This window comes from Hippoglossus hippoglossus, chromosome 5 (genome assembly GCF_009819705.1).
Source record: "Hippoglossus hippoglossus isolate fHipHip1 chromosome 5, fHipHip1.pri, whole genome shotgun sequence".
NCBI classification, from domain to species: Eukaryota; Metazoa; Chordata; class Actinopteri; order Pleuronectiformes; family Pleuronectidae; genus Hippoglossus; species Hippoglossus hippoglossus.
The window spans coordinates 27086235-27106625 of NC_047155.1; the positions used below are offsets into that span (position 1 = coordinate 27086235).

At 41.5% G+C, this 20391-nt stretch overlaps 1 protein-coding gene across 1 annotated transcript; it reads right to left on the reverse strand.

Moving 5' to 3' along the window:
* Nucleotides 1-413: 413 nt before the first annotated feature.
* On the reverse strand, nucleotides 414-19365 carry efcc1 (EF-hand and coiled-coil domain containing 1). The gene is made up of 8 exons (XM_034586268.1): nucleotides 18523-19365; nucleotides 16727-17160; nucleotides 7095-7246; nucleotides 6666-6801; nucleotides 4499-4655; nucleotides 2057-2215; nucleotides 1480-1549; nucleotides 414-1335 (listed from the first exon to the last, which is right to left on the reverse strand). Exons 1-8 carry the CDS (start codon nucleotides 19198-19200, stop codon nucleotides 1202-1204), a joined length of 1920 nt encoding a protein of 639 aa, XP_034442159.1. The 5' UTR covers nucleotides 19201-19365; the 3' UTR covers nucleotides 414-1201.
* Between the last annotated feature and the right edge of the window lie 1026 nt (nucleotides 19366-20391).

Here is a 20391-nt window from a genome sequence, read left to right on the forward strand (position 1 = left end):
ATAATACTCCTACTTTATACTTTGTCCTATACTAAGATATGACTCTTCATTTGACAGCTATACTACTCACAAAATAAAAGTTATGTATAAATAACTGACAGGGCTGTATAATAATTGTTTTTATTTTATTACATGTCACTAACTTTGTGTTTTATTCTCTCCCATAGTTGTTCTCTCTCTCTCTCTCTCTCTCTCTCTCTCTCTCTCTCTCTCTTATAAATACAATTATTTAATTAATTTAATTATTATTAACTGGTGCTGCTATCTTTAAAAACATAATTACATTTATCTTATTATTTCTATTACATCCATGAGTTACACAAATTGTACCTGCTCTCTCTCTCACCCCTCTTTTCCAACCACCTCTCCTCTTCCACAATTCATTTTCACAGACATCAATAAATGAATAAAAGTTCTGCAGAACTGAAAGGCTTTAATGGCATGAGTCAGTGACATCAGTGAGTGGTTTTGTGTGCAAGGCAAGACAGCAATGACAATGTAACTGATCCAACTCATAAGTTTCATGTTTCAGAAAGATTTCAAGCTAAAGCTGTTTTATTATATCATATGTGCTGTGCATGTACAAATGATCCTGGAGACGTATTTCCCAGCATCACTCATGTACATGCACCATCAAACAACACTGAGGCTTCCCAGTGGTTGAAACCAATAGCTTCTCAAAATTTGGCCAGACACAGGCTGCATTACTCGGTATGTTTTGTCGTTGTATGTTTGTTATGACAAAGTCTTATAAAGGTGTGATATATTTAATCTTAATATGCAGAGGAATGAAGCACGTACATTGAGCTGCAGCTTCCTTTAAGTTATCTGACATGTTATCATTCCAGGTGGTTGATACATTTCATAGACAACTTCATGCCTATTTAATGTTTAGCTTATTTCAACATTTTCACATTCAGAACTATTTGTGGAAAAATAAAAACATCTTTATGGATAAGGAAAGAAATAAAAGCTCTTAAAAAGCAAGAATTTACTTTAGCAGTAATAAAGCCCTTGACTGCAATAATTATCTCTCTAGACTAATTTCCCTTTATAGATGACAGGAGTATAAGCTACAATATAATACACTAATAATACACTGTACACATCAATCAGCCTGTTTATTGACCACTGATACAGCTTCTGGTATCCCGTAGAAAGGCTGTTGGCAGCAGACTGGCCCAGCAGGAGGCGGTGTTGTCTAGCAGGAGATGATGAGAGCGTTCAGAGACTGCTGACTCTGTGTTCGCTGCAGAGGTCCACCAGTGGACAGAATCTCGCAGGCAGCCAGTTCATGGTAGAGAGCGTTGAGCACCTCCAGAATGTGGGCTTTCCCTGTGCAATAAAAACAGCAGATGGTGACCGCTGTGGAAATCATGTTACAGACGAGAACATAATTTAATTCCCTGCCCCGAGTCACTGTAAGTTTTCATTATCACATTTCACATTGATTTTATTAGGCATGTGAGCTCCACTAACCGTGTTGTGGGTCGCTGCAAGACTCCAAAGTGCTGAGCAAGATTTTCCCGAGAGACCTTCGCGAGACGTTCTGAAACGAGAGAGAGCGGCTCTCAGACGGCTGTCAGACAATTAACAGATAGTCTGACTCTTACAACAACAGAACTACTCTCACATCTATAATCACTGTCCCACTGTTAGTGTTAGATCACAGAAACATGGTTAAAAACCCACGTGATGTCTAAGACGTGTGTTTGTTAACTCAAACATGGTCAATGTGGAGAGACTCATGTCTGTACAGAGGTTTGTTCTGGTGAATACTTTCAATCTGACTGACCAGAAAAATAACTCCAGTGCATTGTGGGTGGATTCCCTCAGTTGCCAACTCTGCAAAATGATTTTCATTACTTTGAGTTTCAGCGAAGAGTTTTAGTTCACATCATGTTCTCCCTCCTGTTTACAAGACTTTTCATTGTGCTAACAATCAAAACAATACGTTTAGACCTTAGCATGGTCCAAACGTGCAGAAGATTACAAAACCTTGGCTTCAGTTCAACAATAATTTAAGAATCGACTTGTTTCATTTACTCTGACTAACCAGGTCTCTGAGCTGCTGGAGGAGCTGCAGAATGTCCACGAGTTTCTCCTCCACCAGTGACAGACGAACCCTCTCTGTCTCCAACATTTGCAGCTCCATCTGAAGCAGCTCGGTCTCCTCGGCCTTCTGCTGGAGCTCCTGGACCAAAGAATCCCTCATCTGAAACACACAACACAAGCACGTCTAACTCAGGGAACATAAACTCCTTCTGCATGGATTAAGGTCTCATACTATGGTTTATCCGACATGACAACATCAGAGAGGGATAATAATGGCGGATCCTGTATTGTGTTGGAATCTGATAGTGGTGGTGGACCAGGATCGAGGTGGCAGCTGATGGTGGATCCTGATGGCGGCAGTGGACAATGACTGTGGACTATAGTGGCATCCGCTCGTGATGGTGGATCCTGATCGTGGTGGCTGCTGACCGTGGACTATGATTACAACAAGACTGCTTGATATATAATATCTCTCCTCAGATACTTTAGCATTACTGACAATAATCCATCAATTCATTGACCTTCCATTATGCTACAAAGTGTTTATTCTAATCAATGCTGCAAATACCCTTAACTTTCTGATGTTCTCCATTACACGTGGCATCTATTGCACTTCTGTCCGTCCTGGGAGAGGGATCCTCACATGTGGCTCTCTCTGAGGTTTCTTCCTTCTTTTTACCCTGTTAAAAGGGTTTTTAGTAGTTTTTCCTTACTCCTGTTGAGGGTTAAGGGCAGAGGATGTCACACCTTGTTAAAGCCCTATGAGACAAACTGTGATTTGTCAATATGGGCTATACAAATAAAATTGAATTGATTGATTGAAGGAATTGACCTTTAAAATTGATAGTGTATCAATGTTAACTGAAATCTCAACTAGAAAGCTTGAAAGATTCATTTGAAACATTTCCATAGTTCATCACATTTAACGTAATAAAAGTAACAATGAAAATTCCATGTATGAGTGCATTAGTTAAAAAACAAATGTGACTGGGATTGGAATAATAGTCTTTACAATAAATTGTTACAGGTATTGATTAAAAGAATATGTATAGCTTGTATGTGTGTGTGTGTGTGTGTGTGTGTGTGTGTGTGTGTGTGTGTGTGTGTGTGTGTGTGTGTGTGTGTGTGTGTGTGTGTGTGGTCCAGGTATTACTCATGTTTGTCAAAAGTCATCTTACATAAATCATTAACATTTAAAATGACAAACATTTTTAAGGTTAGGTTAACTTAAGAGTTATGTTAGGGTAAGGGTTACAGTTAGGCAAGTATGGAATCAATATAAGTCAATGTAACATCTTCTTACTTCATGGAGACAACACAACTGTGTGTGTGTGTGTGTGTGTGTGTGTTTGTGTGGTGTGCGTGTGTGTACATACATGTGTACATATACTGTTTCGGACTATTTTCTTCGGCAGATTAATACACATTTGGATTGAGTCAAAATCATCTACAGAGAGTGTAATCAGAGTATTGAAGCAACGTGTCACCCAGTGCAATGGTGTGGCTCACTGATGTGTTGTTAATAGTTTTTAAACACAGTTTGCATTCAATGGCACAGAGGCATACGATATATCAGGCTTTAGGGACACAAACTGAATAATGAAAGACTGTGAAAAGTTATTTTTTTTGTATTTTTGGGGGATTTGTTGCAAAAAGAAAAAAAAAGCAGAAAATCTTCAAATGTATCCTTTTAGACAAAATGCAGATTAAGATTAAGAGCAGGTGGATATGTCACTCTTGGAAATGTAACCTTTTTGCCTTGCAGGTCTGCTAAACATCTTAATACAATGTAAATACATCCAATGTAGATGTTGGAAATCCCCGCCCTGCACCTTTACGTCATAGCACATTGAAGGACAAATGTCTCACCCCACACTTCCTGCACATAAACAAAGCCTCACAGTCACGACTTTGTTTAGTTTTAACTTTTCCTCTCTGAGTGCTGAGACGTCCTGGAAACACATCACGTCAACCTCCGCCTGTCTTCCTGTGTTGTGAAAATCCTACTCGACTGTAACAAGAGAGCTTTAATTTATGATGCTCTTCAGTGTCATGGAGGACAAGGAGGGGGCAAGGGTGTTCCCGTGGTCAGCTCCAGTGAGATACAGCTGCTAGCTCACACACACACACACACACACACACACACACACACACACACACACACAGAGGGAGGCTCTGTAGTCACTGCTGGTGGTTTGGTTAGGTGGAAGCTGCAAGATCAAGCCACGAGCTGTGGTTTTGCTTTTGAAGCCTCCACTTTCATAACAACCGTCGCCAGTCCTCTCTAATCTAGTTTAACACCATACACACAGCCACAGAACGCCTTATGATGCGGAGCAAGGCAGAGCACAGAACAGTTCAGTGCAAACAGATCCAACAAAACAGGGCAGAGCATGCAGCAGTGGCCCACCCTGGCGAGATGGGGGTCAGTGGAGGTCTGTACCTGGTCCATGTCTATCTCTGCCTGGCTCTCCTTCTGCTCCAGCTGCTTGTGCAGCCTGGTCACCCTCTCCAGCAGCTCCAGCACAGCACTGCAGCTCTCCTCGCTCCTCGAGCTCCCGAAGTTGGACAGCAGCTTCTTGAATGCCTTGTCGTCGCACCTGCTCGACATCACGGGACAGAAGACAGACAGACTATCAGGCAGGACTGGACAAATGTCTGAGCAACAAAACAACGCCAATTTATGGTGGATTTAGTTCTTATTGAAATGGTTGCTTGTCTCTTGCTTTAGTGTGAAATGTCTCAGATGTGTCTCAGATGTTTTCCGTGTTGTGGATTAAACATCAACACCAAGTCCTGGCTTTGGATGTTAATCCTTCAGACTTTCACATAAAAATACCATATTTGATACTTTATTTTATTGTGGGAGTGAATCTGAGTGTGAATGTGGTTGTTTGTCTATATGTGTTAACCCTGTGATGGACGTTTAATAGGCTTCAACCCCTCGTCACCCAACAACATGGCATATAACAGTTATAGAAAGCAGTTTAATGGTTAAATAATTTCTGTCATTGTTATTTGGTAAATTTATTTCATCAGTGTATTGCTGTTTTCCATGATTGGTGACAGACAACATTTAAATACATCTTGGCACACAGGAGCCCGCATTAAATTGAGAAAACTCAATGCTCCCTATTATTATTACACACATTTATCATCAACAATACATCTAATAAATGTGTGTAACATGAAGGTGAATGCTTAAAGAGACAGAGATTTATCACCCTGTGCTGCAGTTTTGTGGAGCTTTTTACTGTACTGCTTTGGTTTTATGGCACATTTACTATGTGGTTCGCTTTCATCAGCCTTGTTTTCAGCAGCAGAGGGTAACTGTTCTTTTTCACTTTCACAAAGAAATTTCTGACAAACCCACTGTGTTCTTTTCAAACATTACAAAGAGGACTGTATAGACTTCTTCTATATAAAATGGGCCCTGAGATAACTTACTGCTGTGTTTAACTGGCTGCTGAAAGGAGTCTCACATCTATTGGATGATATTCCAGGAGTCGGTAAAGACCAATAATGAATAGATTTACATCTGTCAAGTGGCCAGAGACAGGGACACCCAGTGAACACTAGTGTTGCTGTACGTCTGCTGGATAAGTAAATAGGCATTTTTTATGTATAAATAAAGTTAATCCAGAGAAGGACAGAGGCGTGGTTTCAGTTTTACTTTAAATAAAATCATCAGATGATGGTTGAAAAACCTTCGTAAACACTTTTTCTTGACCTCCATGAAAAACAACACGAGGTCAAGGAAGGGTGTGAGGGAGAATTAAGGGTTACGTCGGGAGGGACGGTTCTTCAATTCCTACAATTGTGGGTCCAGTAGACTGACAACAGATGGCTGGGTTCGGGTTAGGTGTGGTTTGGACTCTGTTTCATCACCAAAAACTGACGGGGAGTAGTATGGAGTCGAAGTACTACACTACCCATGATCCTCAAGTGTGACGTTTGATTTGTGGAGCTCCCTGTTACCACGGAAATGTTTACCAAAACCGAGAAAATAATGACCGCTAATCAGCATTACATGTACCACAGAGCAAAAATGATTTCCCTTTCAAACATGCTGCAACAACAGGCATCATTTGCAATCGGTTTATGGGATCCGTAGTTCCTTCATTCTCAAAGTATTGTTTGTATACACAGTCTTGTGCCTCTCAAATGTTTTATGGTCACGATCTATCTCGTACTCCAGGCTTAAAACTCTTTGTATAAGGATTTTCTGAAACATCAATGGAGAAAATAAATGGGAAACTAACTTCCTGAACCAGAGCCGTTCTACAAGTGGGCGGTCACTGTTTCGCTCTGTGGCTCTATCCTTTGCTGCTGTAACTTTACTCCTACATGTGTTGAATATTAGTGGATCTCCTGCCGTGAGTCAATTGTTTTGGAAACAAAACAGCCATAGCATCTTGGCTATAGCAACAATAGCTCGTTTTTCTTCTGCCTTCAAGACTATCGTAGCTTTAAAAATATCTTTTATGTTTTTTCACAGTTTAATTGTGTGAAATTATAGTGTGCCAGCTGTCTATAGACTAGAGTGTGACTGGGTTGCAGTGAGCTGGTGCCCTGCTTTAAGATAGAGTGAGGAGACAGTTGTGTTGTACCTGTCTCCACAGCAGGACAGCCTGGTCAAGATCCGCTTCACCTCATCCACCTGCTTCTGCTGATCCCTGCTCCACTTGTCCTCTTCCTCGTCAGAGGCGGCCTGGCCCTCCACCGATCGAAACAGCTGCTCCTCCACTAGACACCATCAAGAAAACAATCACCATTATAGTAGCACTGAATCAGAAGGGCAAGTGAAAATTGTTAGGAGGGAAATGAACCTTCTGATTCATCATGTAATGCACTTAACCCCCATAGCCACACCTGTAGGCCTATTGCTCCAAAAGCTGGGAAAGTTATCAGGAGTTTGAGTAAATGGGATTAGTTGGTAAAGTGCATGAATGCTTATCATGGACTTTCTACTAATCTTCCATATGCACTAAAGGGACATTAGCGATGCATTCTATGTCTTTAGCAAAAAGACATCTTACTTTTGTCAGGCGTCGTCACAGCGCGCCCTGTCGGGGAACAGCGGTCGTGTTGCGAATCCGGGCAGCATCTCTGGCCCGGCCTGCTGCTGCCAACGCTCAGCTGCTGCTCTGCCCCGGTGCAGCCTGGGAGTTGTAGTTTTGACACCTCTGACCTGAAAGGGAGCAGTGTCTGTTCAACATGGCTGTTTGACTGCAGGTTCTCTGTGAATACATGACCCCGCCTGGGCTTCTGCAAATCCCTCTGCTACATAAACTGGCACTGACCAAGCGGCTAAAACTGCTCTTCAAATTTGCACAGATGAGAAAAGTTCAGTCCAAACCAATTTCCAACATCAAAGAGAACATATCAAGTAACACAAGGCAGTATGTATTAAGCCACATCTACAACCACCATGATAATTTTATAGAGGCCTCTGATGTTGTATGCCAAATCTGGGTGGGGTAATTGAAGCCAGACATTGTATCTTTGAGGCATTTTACAGTAAAGTGGGTCAGTGGTAGAAAGGCGCTCTCAGTGTGCAGGAGTTAGAGTATAAGATGTGATGTTAAAACACTGGATGGAACAAAAGTTAGAGCGAAACAATTTTTTAATGCATGAAGAGTTTTCTAAGCTCTGTTGCAACTGTTTTAATCTTCAGATGAAAAGATGTGTAACATGTATCTATATGTCATGTGTCTTATTTGTGCCTAACACAAGTCCGAGACTATAGTTTGGTCGGATCAATCGTTCTGCAATGGTTTGGATTTTCTAGGTTTCTCCTGCTGTCTGCTCTTTTGTGTTGCGGGGAAATCCGATAGGGGGCCTTGGTAAATCACAGACTAAGTGTTTCCAGATGATGATGTCTTGCTGAAGGAAAGAAAAAAAAGAGAGAGAAAATCTTGAAAAGGTTTTCAACAGCCTGACTCGCTGAAAAAAAAAGAAAAAGTCGAGGAGCGCTCATGCTTATATCCTGTTGGCACGAGGCAGACTATGCTGTAAGACAACATTATATACGCTGCATCTGTGTACTACTTTATATTTCTGTGTGGGGAGAAACGACTGACCACACTGACGGTCAATAATTGCCGCATGATTTCAGGCAATCAATCAGAGAGTCATGTTTAAATTAGTGGGGGCCGTGGTGGAGGAGAGACAGAGTTAGTTCATGTTGGCCAGCAGCTGCAGTTGGACATGAAACTAATGTATGGGCATGAACACACAAAACTTTCCTGGTTGCTGAGGAAACGCTCAGACTCTGGAATGAACTGGTTGAGGGCTTTTCCAAACGCAGGCTTTCGGTGTGACTAATTGCACTTTAATTGACAGTGGCTGCAGGGAGGCTGCAGCCTGTGTCCGGCGAATACTGTGGCAAGGCCGCAGCTTCTCGCCCGGGCTTTTGACATGTAAAAACGACTTTGTGTCTTTAGAAACAAAAAGAAAAGACTCCCACAAACAGTCTCACTTTTGAGGTTATAGTCAAATGAATGACCTACTAACTATCACACAAAAATTTGTTCGACTTAGTATTTGACTGTGGTTGAGATTTAAACTGTTTAAAGTGGGTTTCCAATTACATGGTTTGACAGTGATGAGCTACGCTCTAGTGTTGGGGCGGTGGTGCTGAGTATGGGAATTCTGACTGGATGAGCAGAGACTACTGAAAGAAGTCCAGCCAGACATCCTGGGTAGTGGTTGGATTGTGGGATGCAGCAGACATAGACACAATTTGATCAGCTTTTCATTAGACAGGGATCATAGTTCTTGCCAATGCAGCAAATGACAAAACAGCATGGGATGAGTTTGACCTGCCAAAATAAAAAGTATTGATTAATTTACTTATTTTGCTGAGGCAGAGAGAAAGTATTCTAGACTGCAGACTTCACAGTGTCATATGAGTGTAAACATAGATGCTTTTGCATTTGAGTGGGTAACAATTAGGGAGTCATGTCAGATTGTGTGCCAGAATAAACCATTATGGTAAATTTTGTATATATAGTCTATGCACCAATTAAAAACATTTTAGCATCTAGTGATAAAATTTCCATTCAGAATACATACATCAAGTTATATTAGATGGCTGAGATCAACAAATGTTTTTTTTATTAAAATGTGATCTAACTAGTGTAGTGTCCGTTTTAAACCTGCCTCTTAAGAATGGGTTGTTCCCTTGACCTGTGTTAATGCTCCAGAGCTACTTCATTATTCCCAAGTTGTCATTAATGAGTTCTCTTCAAATATATACTCAATATACTGTCTTTTTATTGTTTGTAAGCTGGATGTTGTGTGCAGAGCTTTTTATAAACACTCAATGGTGCAGAGTGAAGTTAGAAAACGTTGTGTTCATCCTACCTGGTTTATCTGGAATGAAGCTTTTATACTCGCTATTGCTGTCCATGTGTGTGACTTATATTAAGTTTGAATGATTTACTGAAATGCTGTTATTTTTCATACATTCGTGTCGGCTATTTCAGAGCTCTGTCAAATGACACAATGTTCAGACTTCAGATGTGCACAACGTTTCTAAATAAAAGCTCTGTAATTTAGTTTGCTGTAAAGCATTGCTGCAAAAAAACACATTGTGCTTTTACTTTGTGGAGAAATTGCCAAACAGGAAGTAATATTATGAATGTGAAGTCAGGTGTTTCCACTGAAAAGCTCTGATAAATACAATGTAAACTCTCGGCCAAGCATCAAATTACAGCTAGATATATTTAGCAACTAGCTAATGTAGCATTTAGCAGCAAAACATTTCTTCTGAGGAGTTGACAAAGACCAAAACAAAGCCAAAAGGAGAGTGGAAACAACAAATGAATCTAGGTGAATACTACCATGAGTTGTTTAGCCTATGTTAGATCATTCTTTTGGTTTTAAAGCATGTTTAAAGGACAATAGTTAGGTTACAGCTTTGAAATGTATTTGTTGCAGCAGAGAAGCAGATATTTTCAGAGAGTGAAAATAATCATGATAAAAGGCACCACCCAGTCAACAGAGCTAACTATAAGTTAGAGACTTAGAAGAAAGTTGAATGACAGGCAGCTAAAATATTTTTCTCAGCTGTTCTTGGGGACCAAAAGCCAAAGACTTACAAGTACTTACATGTACTGTAGGTGGATGACTTCAACAAAATGATAATGTTACTCTGTGTATACTGGACTGGTGGGTGATCAATTACTCACTCAAACTTGATGTAGATCTTCTGGCCTGAGTTGGCCAAAGAAATTTCAATTTCTGAACATTTGGCTATTTGCCCTTAGTCCCATTTATAGAATAGAGAATAGTAAAGTTATAGTCTAAGGTGTACTTGAAGGCAGACTTTGGCCATACAAATCTTGCTGGAAACTTGAAACAGACCTTATAGCTTTCGAGTAAGTACTGAACAAGTGGATCAGACAGTTAATCAATTTAACATTTCCTGAACTGAATATATGGCTTTCCCCTCTGGTTTCTTCATATCACATGTTTCAAAGGCACCTCTTGACTTATCCTTGGCCAAAATTGAATTGGGACTTGGAACGAGCTTAGAATAACATAAAAAGTCTGAAGTAAATCCTAACACTATACAGGGAAATTCTATTATAGCATATATGTCACTGTCACTGTGACTGTATATTACAATATTCTTTGCAATGAAGGAAAGAAACATCTAACAATTAGCTACGTACATAACAAGCAGGAGATTTAAGCTCTTGGCAAAGAAAGTGCACTAGTGGCATAGTTAAATATGTGGATGCATTTTGTAGTCTATATAATGGAGGCCTAATTTTTACAACCTCCCTAAAGGCACACAGTAGGAGTAGAAGTGTACATGAAGAGCTCTATTGTGCTATGTCAGGGCATTGCTAATTAATAGGATCCTGTTTTCTACCCTATTAGCAAAAGTCTAAAGATGTTCTTTTGGCCTGTGGGGGAGGGGGGGGGGGGGGGGGGGGGGGGGGGGGGGGGGGGGGGGGGGCTTACTCCAGCTGTTTGTTGTTACAGCCAGGACACCCAGAGTCCTCCCTGTGTTTATCTCAGTGCAACACTGAAGTGAACTTTCCATCAACATACCCCCCCCCCCGTCAGTGCTCCCCACCTCCACTCCCCGAAGAGCAGTTTCCTCTTTCAGGTGTCATCGGTCACTGACAGTCTCCTTTCTCTGCAGAGGTTAAAAATGAGGGGCTGCTGTAAACTTGAGCTTGAACTTAAAGTTCAGCGCTTGTTGGTGCCCTGCAGCATGACGGAGACGGGTGAGGGGTCGTGTTTACATAGCTGATGGATATTAATCAAGTCTTCTGAAGTCGCACTCGTACAATGAGCTGGTTTCTGGGATACAAATAAAGCAGCTTCAGGGATGTGATTACTGTTTAGCATTAGACTTGAGCCAGAAACCAATGCCTGTAACATTTACAGAGGGTGGTAAAGCTCTGCCTAAGCAAGCAATGCAGTGCAAAGATCCCCCCAAAGTCAAACAAATGAGGGTATTAAAAGTAGAGGGAAATAAACAGGGAGAAAAGTCCAACAAGGGTGGGTGGCATAGGTTTATAAGATATTTTGTGTGTGATGTATTTCTGCTGATGTCAGCATACCTCCTAACCAGAGGGAGGGAGAGTGGGGCAGTGGTCCAATGTGAAAATGAATCCACTTGGCAGTTTGAGTTCTTGAAGGCCGTTCAAGAACAACAGTAAGGCGGCAGCAGCACAACGCCACGGGTCCCACACATCCCAAGAGTGTGTCCTTTCCACATTATTTAATGGGCAGGAATGCCGATGCAGCACCTGCTCCACACAATGGCGCAGCTCTTGTGCAGAGGCAGATAAATGGTCTGCTAGACCCTCCTCTTGCCTTCACTCTCAGGCGCCATGCAGAGAGCATGAAAAGGCTGGGAGATTATGCCTCCCCTGGGGCCTGTCTTCGGAGGGCCAGGGGTTAGAGGCATACAGAGAAGAAGTCTGCAGGCGTAACACTAAAACAAAAAGTGAGCTTTAAAATTGCACACTGTGGACACATGTGCTTAGGTACGCTCTCTAGAAATCCTTGGACTATACACTGAGACACCTGGACTCAAGAGGATCATCAAACTGAAGAAAGTCTGGATGAAAGATGACTAAACTTCATTTCAGTGAGAGATATGTATCTCCACTCTATATGTTTTTTTTGGGGGCGAAAAAAAAAGATAGAAAACTGAATGAAACCATTCATCTCTTGTGGTCCATGTGAAGCATGGATGTCATTTCATGAACAAACAGTTGAGTGTTTGCTTCTTCCTCCAGATGGTATGCTGTCCTCCCCCTCTTTTCTTTTTGTTCCTCATGCAGTGTTTCCTATTGTCTAATCCCTCTGGCCATCACAGAGCTTACAAAGGTTACAGTGACCCATTTCTACTCACTTTTACCTTCTGGAACTTAAAAACACCAGAGCTACAAATGACATTTTTAGATGATCACATTTGAGACAAACTTTTCTGTGCCAATCAACTCCAATATAAGGCACAGCTCCCATCTAAACTTTAGCCTGCACTCGGTTCTCATGCAATCCAAAGAAATCACAGACGTTATGCAACAACACCCACACATCTTAAGTTTCATACTGATGACCACATTTTTTAAGCGTCTGCTGGGATGTTGATGGAAAGTGGAAAGGGGATTTTCTAGATGAGAGAAATGAACGTCCACAAAAAAGTACAGAGGGAAGGGAAGGAAACGAAATTAAGATGCGAATAACATGTTATAGGAACAGTTCCACATTTCAGGAAAAAAAAATATTTTATGTATTATTCTAATTGTTGAGACTTAGATGAGAGCCCATCTAATGGCTCAGCATATGTCTGTATAAAACTGTTACCTTAGTATATCACAGAGACTGGATTGGACACAGTTAGCCCGCCTATGTGCAAAACTAACAAAATCTGCCTCTTCAACTTATTAATCAGCACTTCATATTTCAAAAACAAGACATAAAGCCTTTATTTGTGAGCTGTAAATGTGCAAGAGATGGGTTTTGTTACTTTTGGAACGAGCCAGGCATTATTTCCAGTCTTAAAACAAGCTAATAGGAGATAGCTAATAACTTTATATTATCCAAGACATCAACCAGGCTATTAAGTATTATTAGCTTTTTGTAGATATTTTTATCAGGGTGATAAGTAAGAAATGGCATTACAGAAATACTAAACTAGTTATGGGTTCATTTAGAAAAGGTGTCCCTATTACACACAGCAGTTTGTCTCCAAGAGAGCGCTGACAAGTTGATCTTTATATGGTAAAATGTCCTGCTATCTATCAATCTTAGTCACAATTAAGAACAAAAATTAACGGTTCCATATAAAGATGGTTTGTTTATTACACATAACATTACATTCAGCCAATATAGCATGGTTGGCAAATGTTGTTAGGGCTCAAACTAAGTGCTTCCAGAGATTACAAATTTACGTTTTTTGTTATGTGACCTCTAATGGCCATACTAATTATGACGGGAAGAAAGGAGAATGTCAGGTGACATTTTAAATCGAGCGACAAAGTCCACGTAGTGAGGAGGTCGAGTCGGTGTCGTCTGTGTTTTTCATGACCGTGACCATACCTGGATGAGTAATTTATTATTATAACCATGACAACCTCCCTTAACTTCAAGAAGTAGTTTTTGTGCTGAAACCCAACCAAACTGTAACAATTCCATAAGTGAAAACCATGTTTTTATTATCATTACAATGATGACGATGGTCCGGTACACCACCACTGACTGGTATGCGGCTACTGGTACACAGCCACTGGTTTACTCTGCTTGCCTATTATTGTAACCATGGGGACGAAACTCGGCCACACTCTGTGCATCTTTTTCAGCAGATGTTCCTAGTAGAAGGAAACAACCTATTGTTTCTGTTCAAGAACTTGTTGTGCTTTCAACATCATATGGATGCATCAGCACTTTCTCCATTATTCTGATCTCCATGTGGAATCCATGGAACAGAAGCAGTGCCACATATCAACCCCCCCGGCCCTGTAATTCTCTACCACTGAGAGCTAATCTCATTACTTGTCACAGCAGTTTAAGAATAAACCACAGAGATAATGTTACGGCCACTCATTTCAACAGTCCCCCAGACAGAGTGCTGCATCTCTAAACCTGCCACGTATGATATGCGACGTCTGATAGAGAGACTGCAAGTTGAAAGATTAATGACTTAATTTTAAGATAATTCAACATATTAGGAGCAAGAAGTAAAATATGAAAAAAAGACAGAAATTTATCTCCTCAAAAATGTAAAGGGCAAGGGTTAAACCGGCACCTCTCCCTCTCCTGTGCCACAGGATGAGTTGTGACTGAGCAAGCATTGAGGCTTTATATACATGGAGCTCAGTTGCTAAGATCCATAGGACGGGGGTGCCTATGTGGTATTGTTCAGTTGGGGTGCGGAGTGAAAGAAGTGAGCGGAGATTGATGAGAATGGCCAGTCTGTTGAGCCTCTCACTCAATGGAGCTCTCTCTTGACAAGTCCGAGCCTTTCTAGTGTGGAATTATTTACCATTAGGGCATCAATGGAAGGGCAGTGAAAAGACTTTGCTACGCAGTCTGCATAGATTAGTGGAGTTTAGGGTAAAAGGAGGGGGTATTGTGGCCGCTAGATTTCTTATTTTGAACCACCTAAAAGCAGGTAGTAGTGGGGACTTTAATCACGTAGGTCCGGTTGACTGTGTCTTAGCATTATGTTGATGTTTTCACCATTTAAAGACATCTGCTATCTAAGAAAACCAGACCTGCAGACACTGATTATATGGTTGGAACTGGGACAACAGACACAGAGATAAACATTGAACATTTAAAAGTCCAATTACACCCTTACTTCCACCAAAATGAATAGTTCCCAACAGTAGCGGCGCTCAGGCAGCACCGACCTGCCACACACGATGCCTGTTAAATAAACTAAAACACAACAAGGCTGAAAATTGGAATAGTAAACCACATCAAGGCATCATAAAAAGCATAGCAGAGTTTTCCAGGCATGAAGCCAGAGGTAAACAGAGCCATTTTATTCTAGGAAGAATTATAATTCATTATGGTTCATCTGGCCACAAAGGCCTCCCTCATGCAGTAACCTGCCAAAGCAAGCCCTTCTTCTTCATGACATAATGAACAGCCAGACATTGTTTAGCTCAGAGTTTAGACAGCTGACTGGACCTAATGGAGAGCTTTGGAAAAAAGTCTACGTCTCGTCTATGCCCTCTGTCTGTGACCTTGGGTCAGTATTTCTTTTGATGCATCAACATGTTGCCAAGATAATATTAAGGCTGAGCCAAATGCCTCGAAGCTTCTACCAGTGCCATGCTAATCAGCATCTAAATCAGTATTCTAATGCTATTATCATTATTATTAGAATACATCGAATACCACTAAAATCTCAAATAGCTGATGAAATAGTTCTTCTCAGACAATGACATTTGACACTTTAGAGATAGTTTGCTGCATCACTAACACTGGAACAGTGAAATGTGACCATTTACCAGGGATAACACTTTCAGGTACGCTACCAAGCCTTTGAAATAAGTTAAGCATCTGAGATAACTTCTACATTTGCAAAGATGACCCCAAACACTAGATATGTCAAAAGAAGAACAGGCTTATCACAAACCTACCACGAGTTTGAAGCTTTAAAGCCCCAAAACCGAAATTCAGGAAAGCCATATTAAGAAACATCTTTATTTCTATATAAATATATCTAAAAAGAATAAATGTTAAAATGTTAGTAGAAAACAGCATGTTGCAGTTGCAGCATTGTAACTATCTCACTCCAGCAGTTTTGTAACCAGGATTTTAGGATATGATTGTGATCCCCCAACACCAATGTCTACACCACCACCAGCTGAAAGGTTTGACCCGACACCAAAACATTTACAAAATCAACGTTTTCTTGTTTGGATTTTAAAATTCATTCTATTTCCTGATCAATTGCTATGTGTTAGCTGTACAATGTTTCTCCTATAATTCCCAGATAAAATACAGAGGACGTGATCTTACTGTCCTCCAGTTAAAACTTCAGTATGTTTCACAAAACTAATGCAAATGCAAAACAAATGCAAAAGTATTAATACTACTTTGAAAAGAACACTCCCAGAACAAACTGCTTCCTTGATCCAACCACAAGAATTTTGTTTCTCTGTTGTCTTGAATTGAATAATAGAAGAAATGGAAACAGCAGAGCAGACATTTGGACTCAATGAAACTGGTGCTGTTGCATTTACTGCAGCTGAACTCCTACACACTAGAAGTGATGAAAGGATCAGTGAGAAAAATGAAAAAGAAACATTGGTGGTTAAACATTTCTCAATTTCACACATCCAAAAACCTGGCCAGTCGCTGCATAGTGTATGTTTCTTGAAGTTAAAAAGATAGTGCGTCACACACAGCCTCAAATCAAAGGTTTCAAACGCTGTTAGACAAACGCTTTATGTGAAGCAAACCTAATGCTTCATGGTTAGGCTGTGGCTCAAGCATTAACCTGTTTCAGGCTCTGAATCCCAAACCAGATCTCTGATTTGTTAAGTGATTCAGATTGGTCTGGTATTGTGCCATCTGAAACCAGTTACTGGTTTTAATGCTGTGACTGATCAGTGTACGCAGTAGCTTATAGTGTTTTGATGGTAGTAAATACTACATGATACAGAGTTTCCACAGTTTTTACCTGTAGTAGAGGAGCTCTGACTCCAGCTGGAGGATGTGTCTCTGCAGCACTGGCACGTGATTGGCCTTGGCCTCCAGATCCTTCACTTTACCCAGTCCACTGAGAAGCGCCTGCCTGGCCTCCTCGACCTTCCGCCTCATGCCCACCTGCTCCCTCTTCAGAGCTCGGTTGCAGTCCTCCAGAGCAGCGACAGTCTCTTTGGAGCTCCACAGCTCCTGCTCCAGTCTGTGATTACACAACAGGGCTTCCTCAGCCTGTCGGTCTCTGGAGTTCTGCAGCAGTTCGATCTCGTGGATGATGTTCTGCAGGCTCTTAAGGTTGCTGTAGGTGCTACTTTTCAGGCTGCCGTTGCTCGCAAGGGCAACTTGTTTCTGGTGGGCAACAAAACAGCCGTCCTCTGGTTTGTGTTTGGAGTGACTCTTCCATAGTCCTACCTGAGGAGAAGAGGAACAGGTGACCTGAAGAAACTAGATCAAAATATTCCCTGAAATTACTGAAATGTGACTAAGCTGCTGCAACATTGGCACCTCCTCCTGTTAAAGTTTTATAAATTGTAAAAAAAAAACAAAGGCTTAATTAATGCATGCTTGACAAGCCAAGTGCTAAATATCTATTGTTGTCGCAGATATTGGATGTCTCACTTTCTTCTAGACCATCAATTCTGCAGCTGTAATATGTAATATGTATAATTATAAAATGTAATATTATAAATTTGTTTTTGGAAGTACTTGTTGTAACAGATGCTTTAATAATGGTTAAAGAATGATTAATTGATGTCCTAACTTGAGCTATGTGTATAATAAATTGTATAAAAATGGCCTTGCTGGTTATTCAATAACAGATCATGAGATTCTCACTCTCTAATGAATCAGGTCTTAGTTAGAAAATGTATTGAGTTATTAATAATCACTTGATGAGTTAGAAGCCATGGAATGGTAAGTTGGTAAAATCCATGTAGCTGGTGTTTACCTTCCTCCAGAATGACATTGACTGAATGTACGAAACGCCATTACAGAAATACCATCTAGTTATGGGTTCATTTACGAAAAGGTGTCTCTATTACAGACAGCAGTTTGTCCCCAAGAGAGCACTGACAAGTTGATCTGTATATGGTAAAATGTCCTGCTATCTATCAATCTTAGTCACAATTGAGAACAAAAATTAAAGGTTCCATATCAAGATTCTATTGAATGACTTTTCCTGTCATTTAGTGGGCTCTTGGAATGGACCATTGGGCCACTTACCCTCCTGTTAAGGGAAGCAGGACCAACAACAAATTATCTTTTTAACAGATTCACTTTTTTATTGATATTTCATAATTGAGTGATGAGCATTTAGAATCCCGAAAGTCGTTTTACTTTTGGCCTTGTTAGACACTGAGAAACCTTGGTACAACTTATGAATGAGGCACCAGTTACAAAGGGTTTATAACTTGTAACTAATGACTATGTTCATAGTTGTAAATCATTCACGAATGCTTTATAGCTTAGTTATAACCCTTTAATAACACTCTGAGGCAGTTGGTGACAGGTTGTCTTGGGGCCCAAAGCCAGAGTATGTCTATCAGAGTAGGTTGGCCATAGGGAGCCATGTTCCCAGATACAAGGACTACTATAAGGCTTAATGATGTAGATTAACGTTTTGTAGGTGGCTTGAAAGACCCAAATTAAGAGGAGAACATGTAAATAGTTTTTTGTGTGATTTTAACCCTCCTCTTCTTAGATATAGATTACAGAGTAAACTTCTTATTCCCCCTTTTTTCGCCTCCTGCTGCAACACACCCCGCACTGTCTCACCTGCAGGGCCAAGCAGCGGGCATCACTGCTCTGGAGTGCAGCTCTCATGTCCTCGATCAGCTCCCTCAAACTTGCATTCTCGTCCTCCAGTTTGCTAATCCGGTCCTCGGCCTCCTCCAGGGCTACTATCTCCTCGTAGCACTCCTTGGTGCAGGAGCCGACCCTGCAGCCGGAGGCGTGCCGCCCCTCCTCGGAGGGACAGGAGCCGCCGCTCGCACCCACACACAGCAGCTTCTTCTGCCGCTTCAGGGGGCTCCTGAGGCGGATCTGAGTCTCGATGTGCTCGCTGTCCTTCCCGACCAGCAGCCGGCCGTTCTCGTAGTGACACCCCGCCTTGGTGCTGAAGTGTCCGCACAGTTTGGCGTGGAAGTGCCTGAAGGTGAGCTCGTTGGGTAAACTGTCCAAAACTCCGGCGCACTCCGAGTCCTCCGAGTCTTTGTTCAGTCCCAGGAGCTCACACAGGATGTTGAAGTCCTCCACGGGGATCCTGCCTCCCCCCTGATAGTCCATATGATGGAAGATCTCCTGCAGGTACTGATCCAGGCCGGTGGCCAGCACTATGATCTCGTTCTCCACTCCCCGGTCCAGTCCGTAATGGTAAGCCAGGGTGCTGACTATCCATTGCGTCCTGCGCGCCGGGCGGCTGTACGGGTCACTGGAGTCTGTTGCATCCATCATTTCCACCGGGCAACATCATATTTCCACAAACCTCCAGGAGCGTCAGTTGTCAGAGCATCCTGAGTGTGCGTCCTGCTCCTCTCTGCTGCAGCCCTCAGTCTGCACACTGCTGGAGCTGAACGGAGGAGGCGTGTGTTAAAGCACATTTGAATGTTGCACTGCCCCCAAAATCCAAAAGCAGGGGTCCCACTGAGTCAGTAACGCACACACACCATGTAACGGTCCCATACTGCCTGAGCATAACTACAACCAGGTGTACAAACTGTTGTCATTCACTGGGGTTTGACCTGATGCCCAAGAGCCTAATAGGCTGTGCAGCTTTGTGTTTCTGGACTTTTTACCCCAGAGTTTGTATGAAGGAGTAAAATGCCTTTTCACACATTACGCAACTTGCTTTGTCCCTGATGTAACATTCACAGCAGAACTTTTAAACACATGGAAAAGCACAGGTGCCACTAACAATGGCTCTGTTCAGTACACGTGTCCCAGTGAGTGTGAGGCAGCAGGAAAAATGCCAGGACCCTGAAACTGAAGCAGCTAAATGGAATCCAGCCACCATTCATTTTACTATTTACACCTGTGGTCTCCCACTGTGACTGAATACGACCTGTGAGCTCGTTTGTCTTCACCACGAGCTCCTGAATGTGATGTTCATCTAAACTGAACACATGGCCCATAAATTATCCAGGTCTCTCTCAAGGTTTATTGCACATACAGACATTTCTCATTCTGCTTTATTTGTCTGTGTAGATGTTTGGCTATATATACGTATGAGGCTTTTGTTTTCTTCGTGTGGTTACTTTTGAAAATGTATTTGAAGAGTCGGTTCCCAATAAATCAGGTGTATTAGTTATTGTTTTATATTTTGTATTACTGTCAGTTGTTGCAGATTATTGGTCTATCAGTGCAACATCTCATATACACTATTCTCAGAAAATAGAGCCTATTCATTCAGCCTAGCACCTCCTAAGTCCCAAGTTCTGTAGCTTCAATAAACATAAATTAATAAATCTACATACCTTCAGAGTGTAATGGTATAATGCTGATTGTAATGAATCATTATACAAATAAAACATGTCGGGTGTATTATGAAAATAAATCAAATAGTGTGAAGGTCATTCAGGCTAAACTGTACCTGGGCATCACATCTCTGCATCTGTTACAGGCAACTTATAAAGTATATCATAAATT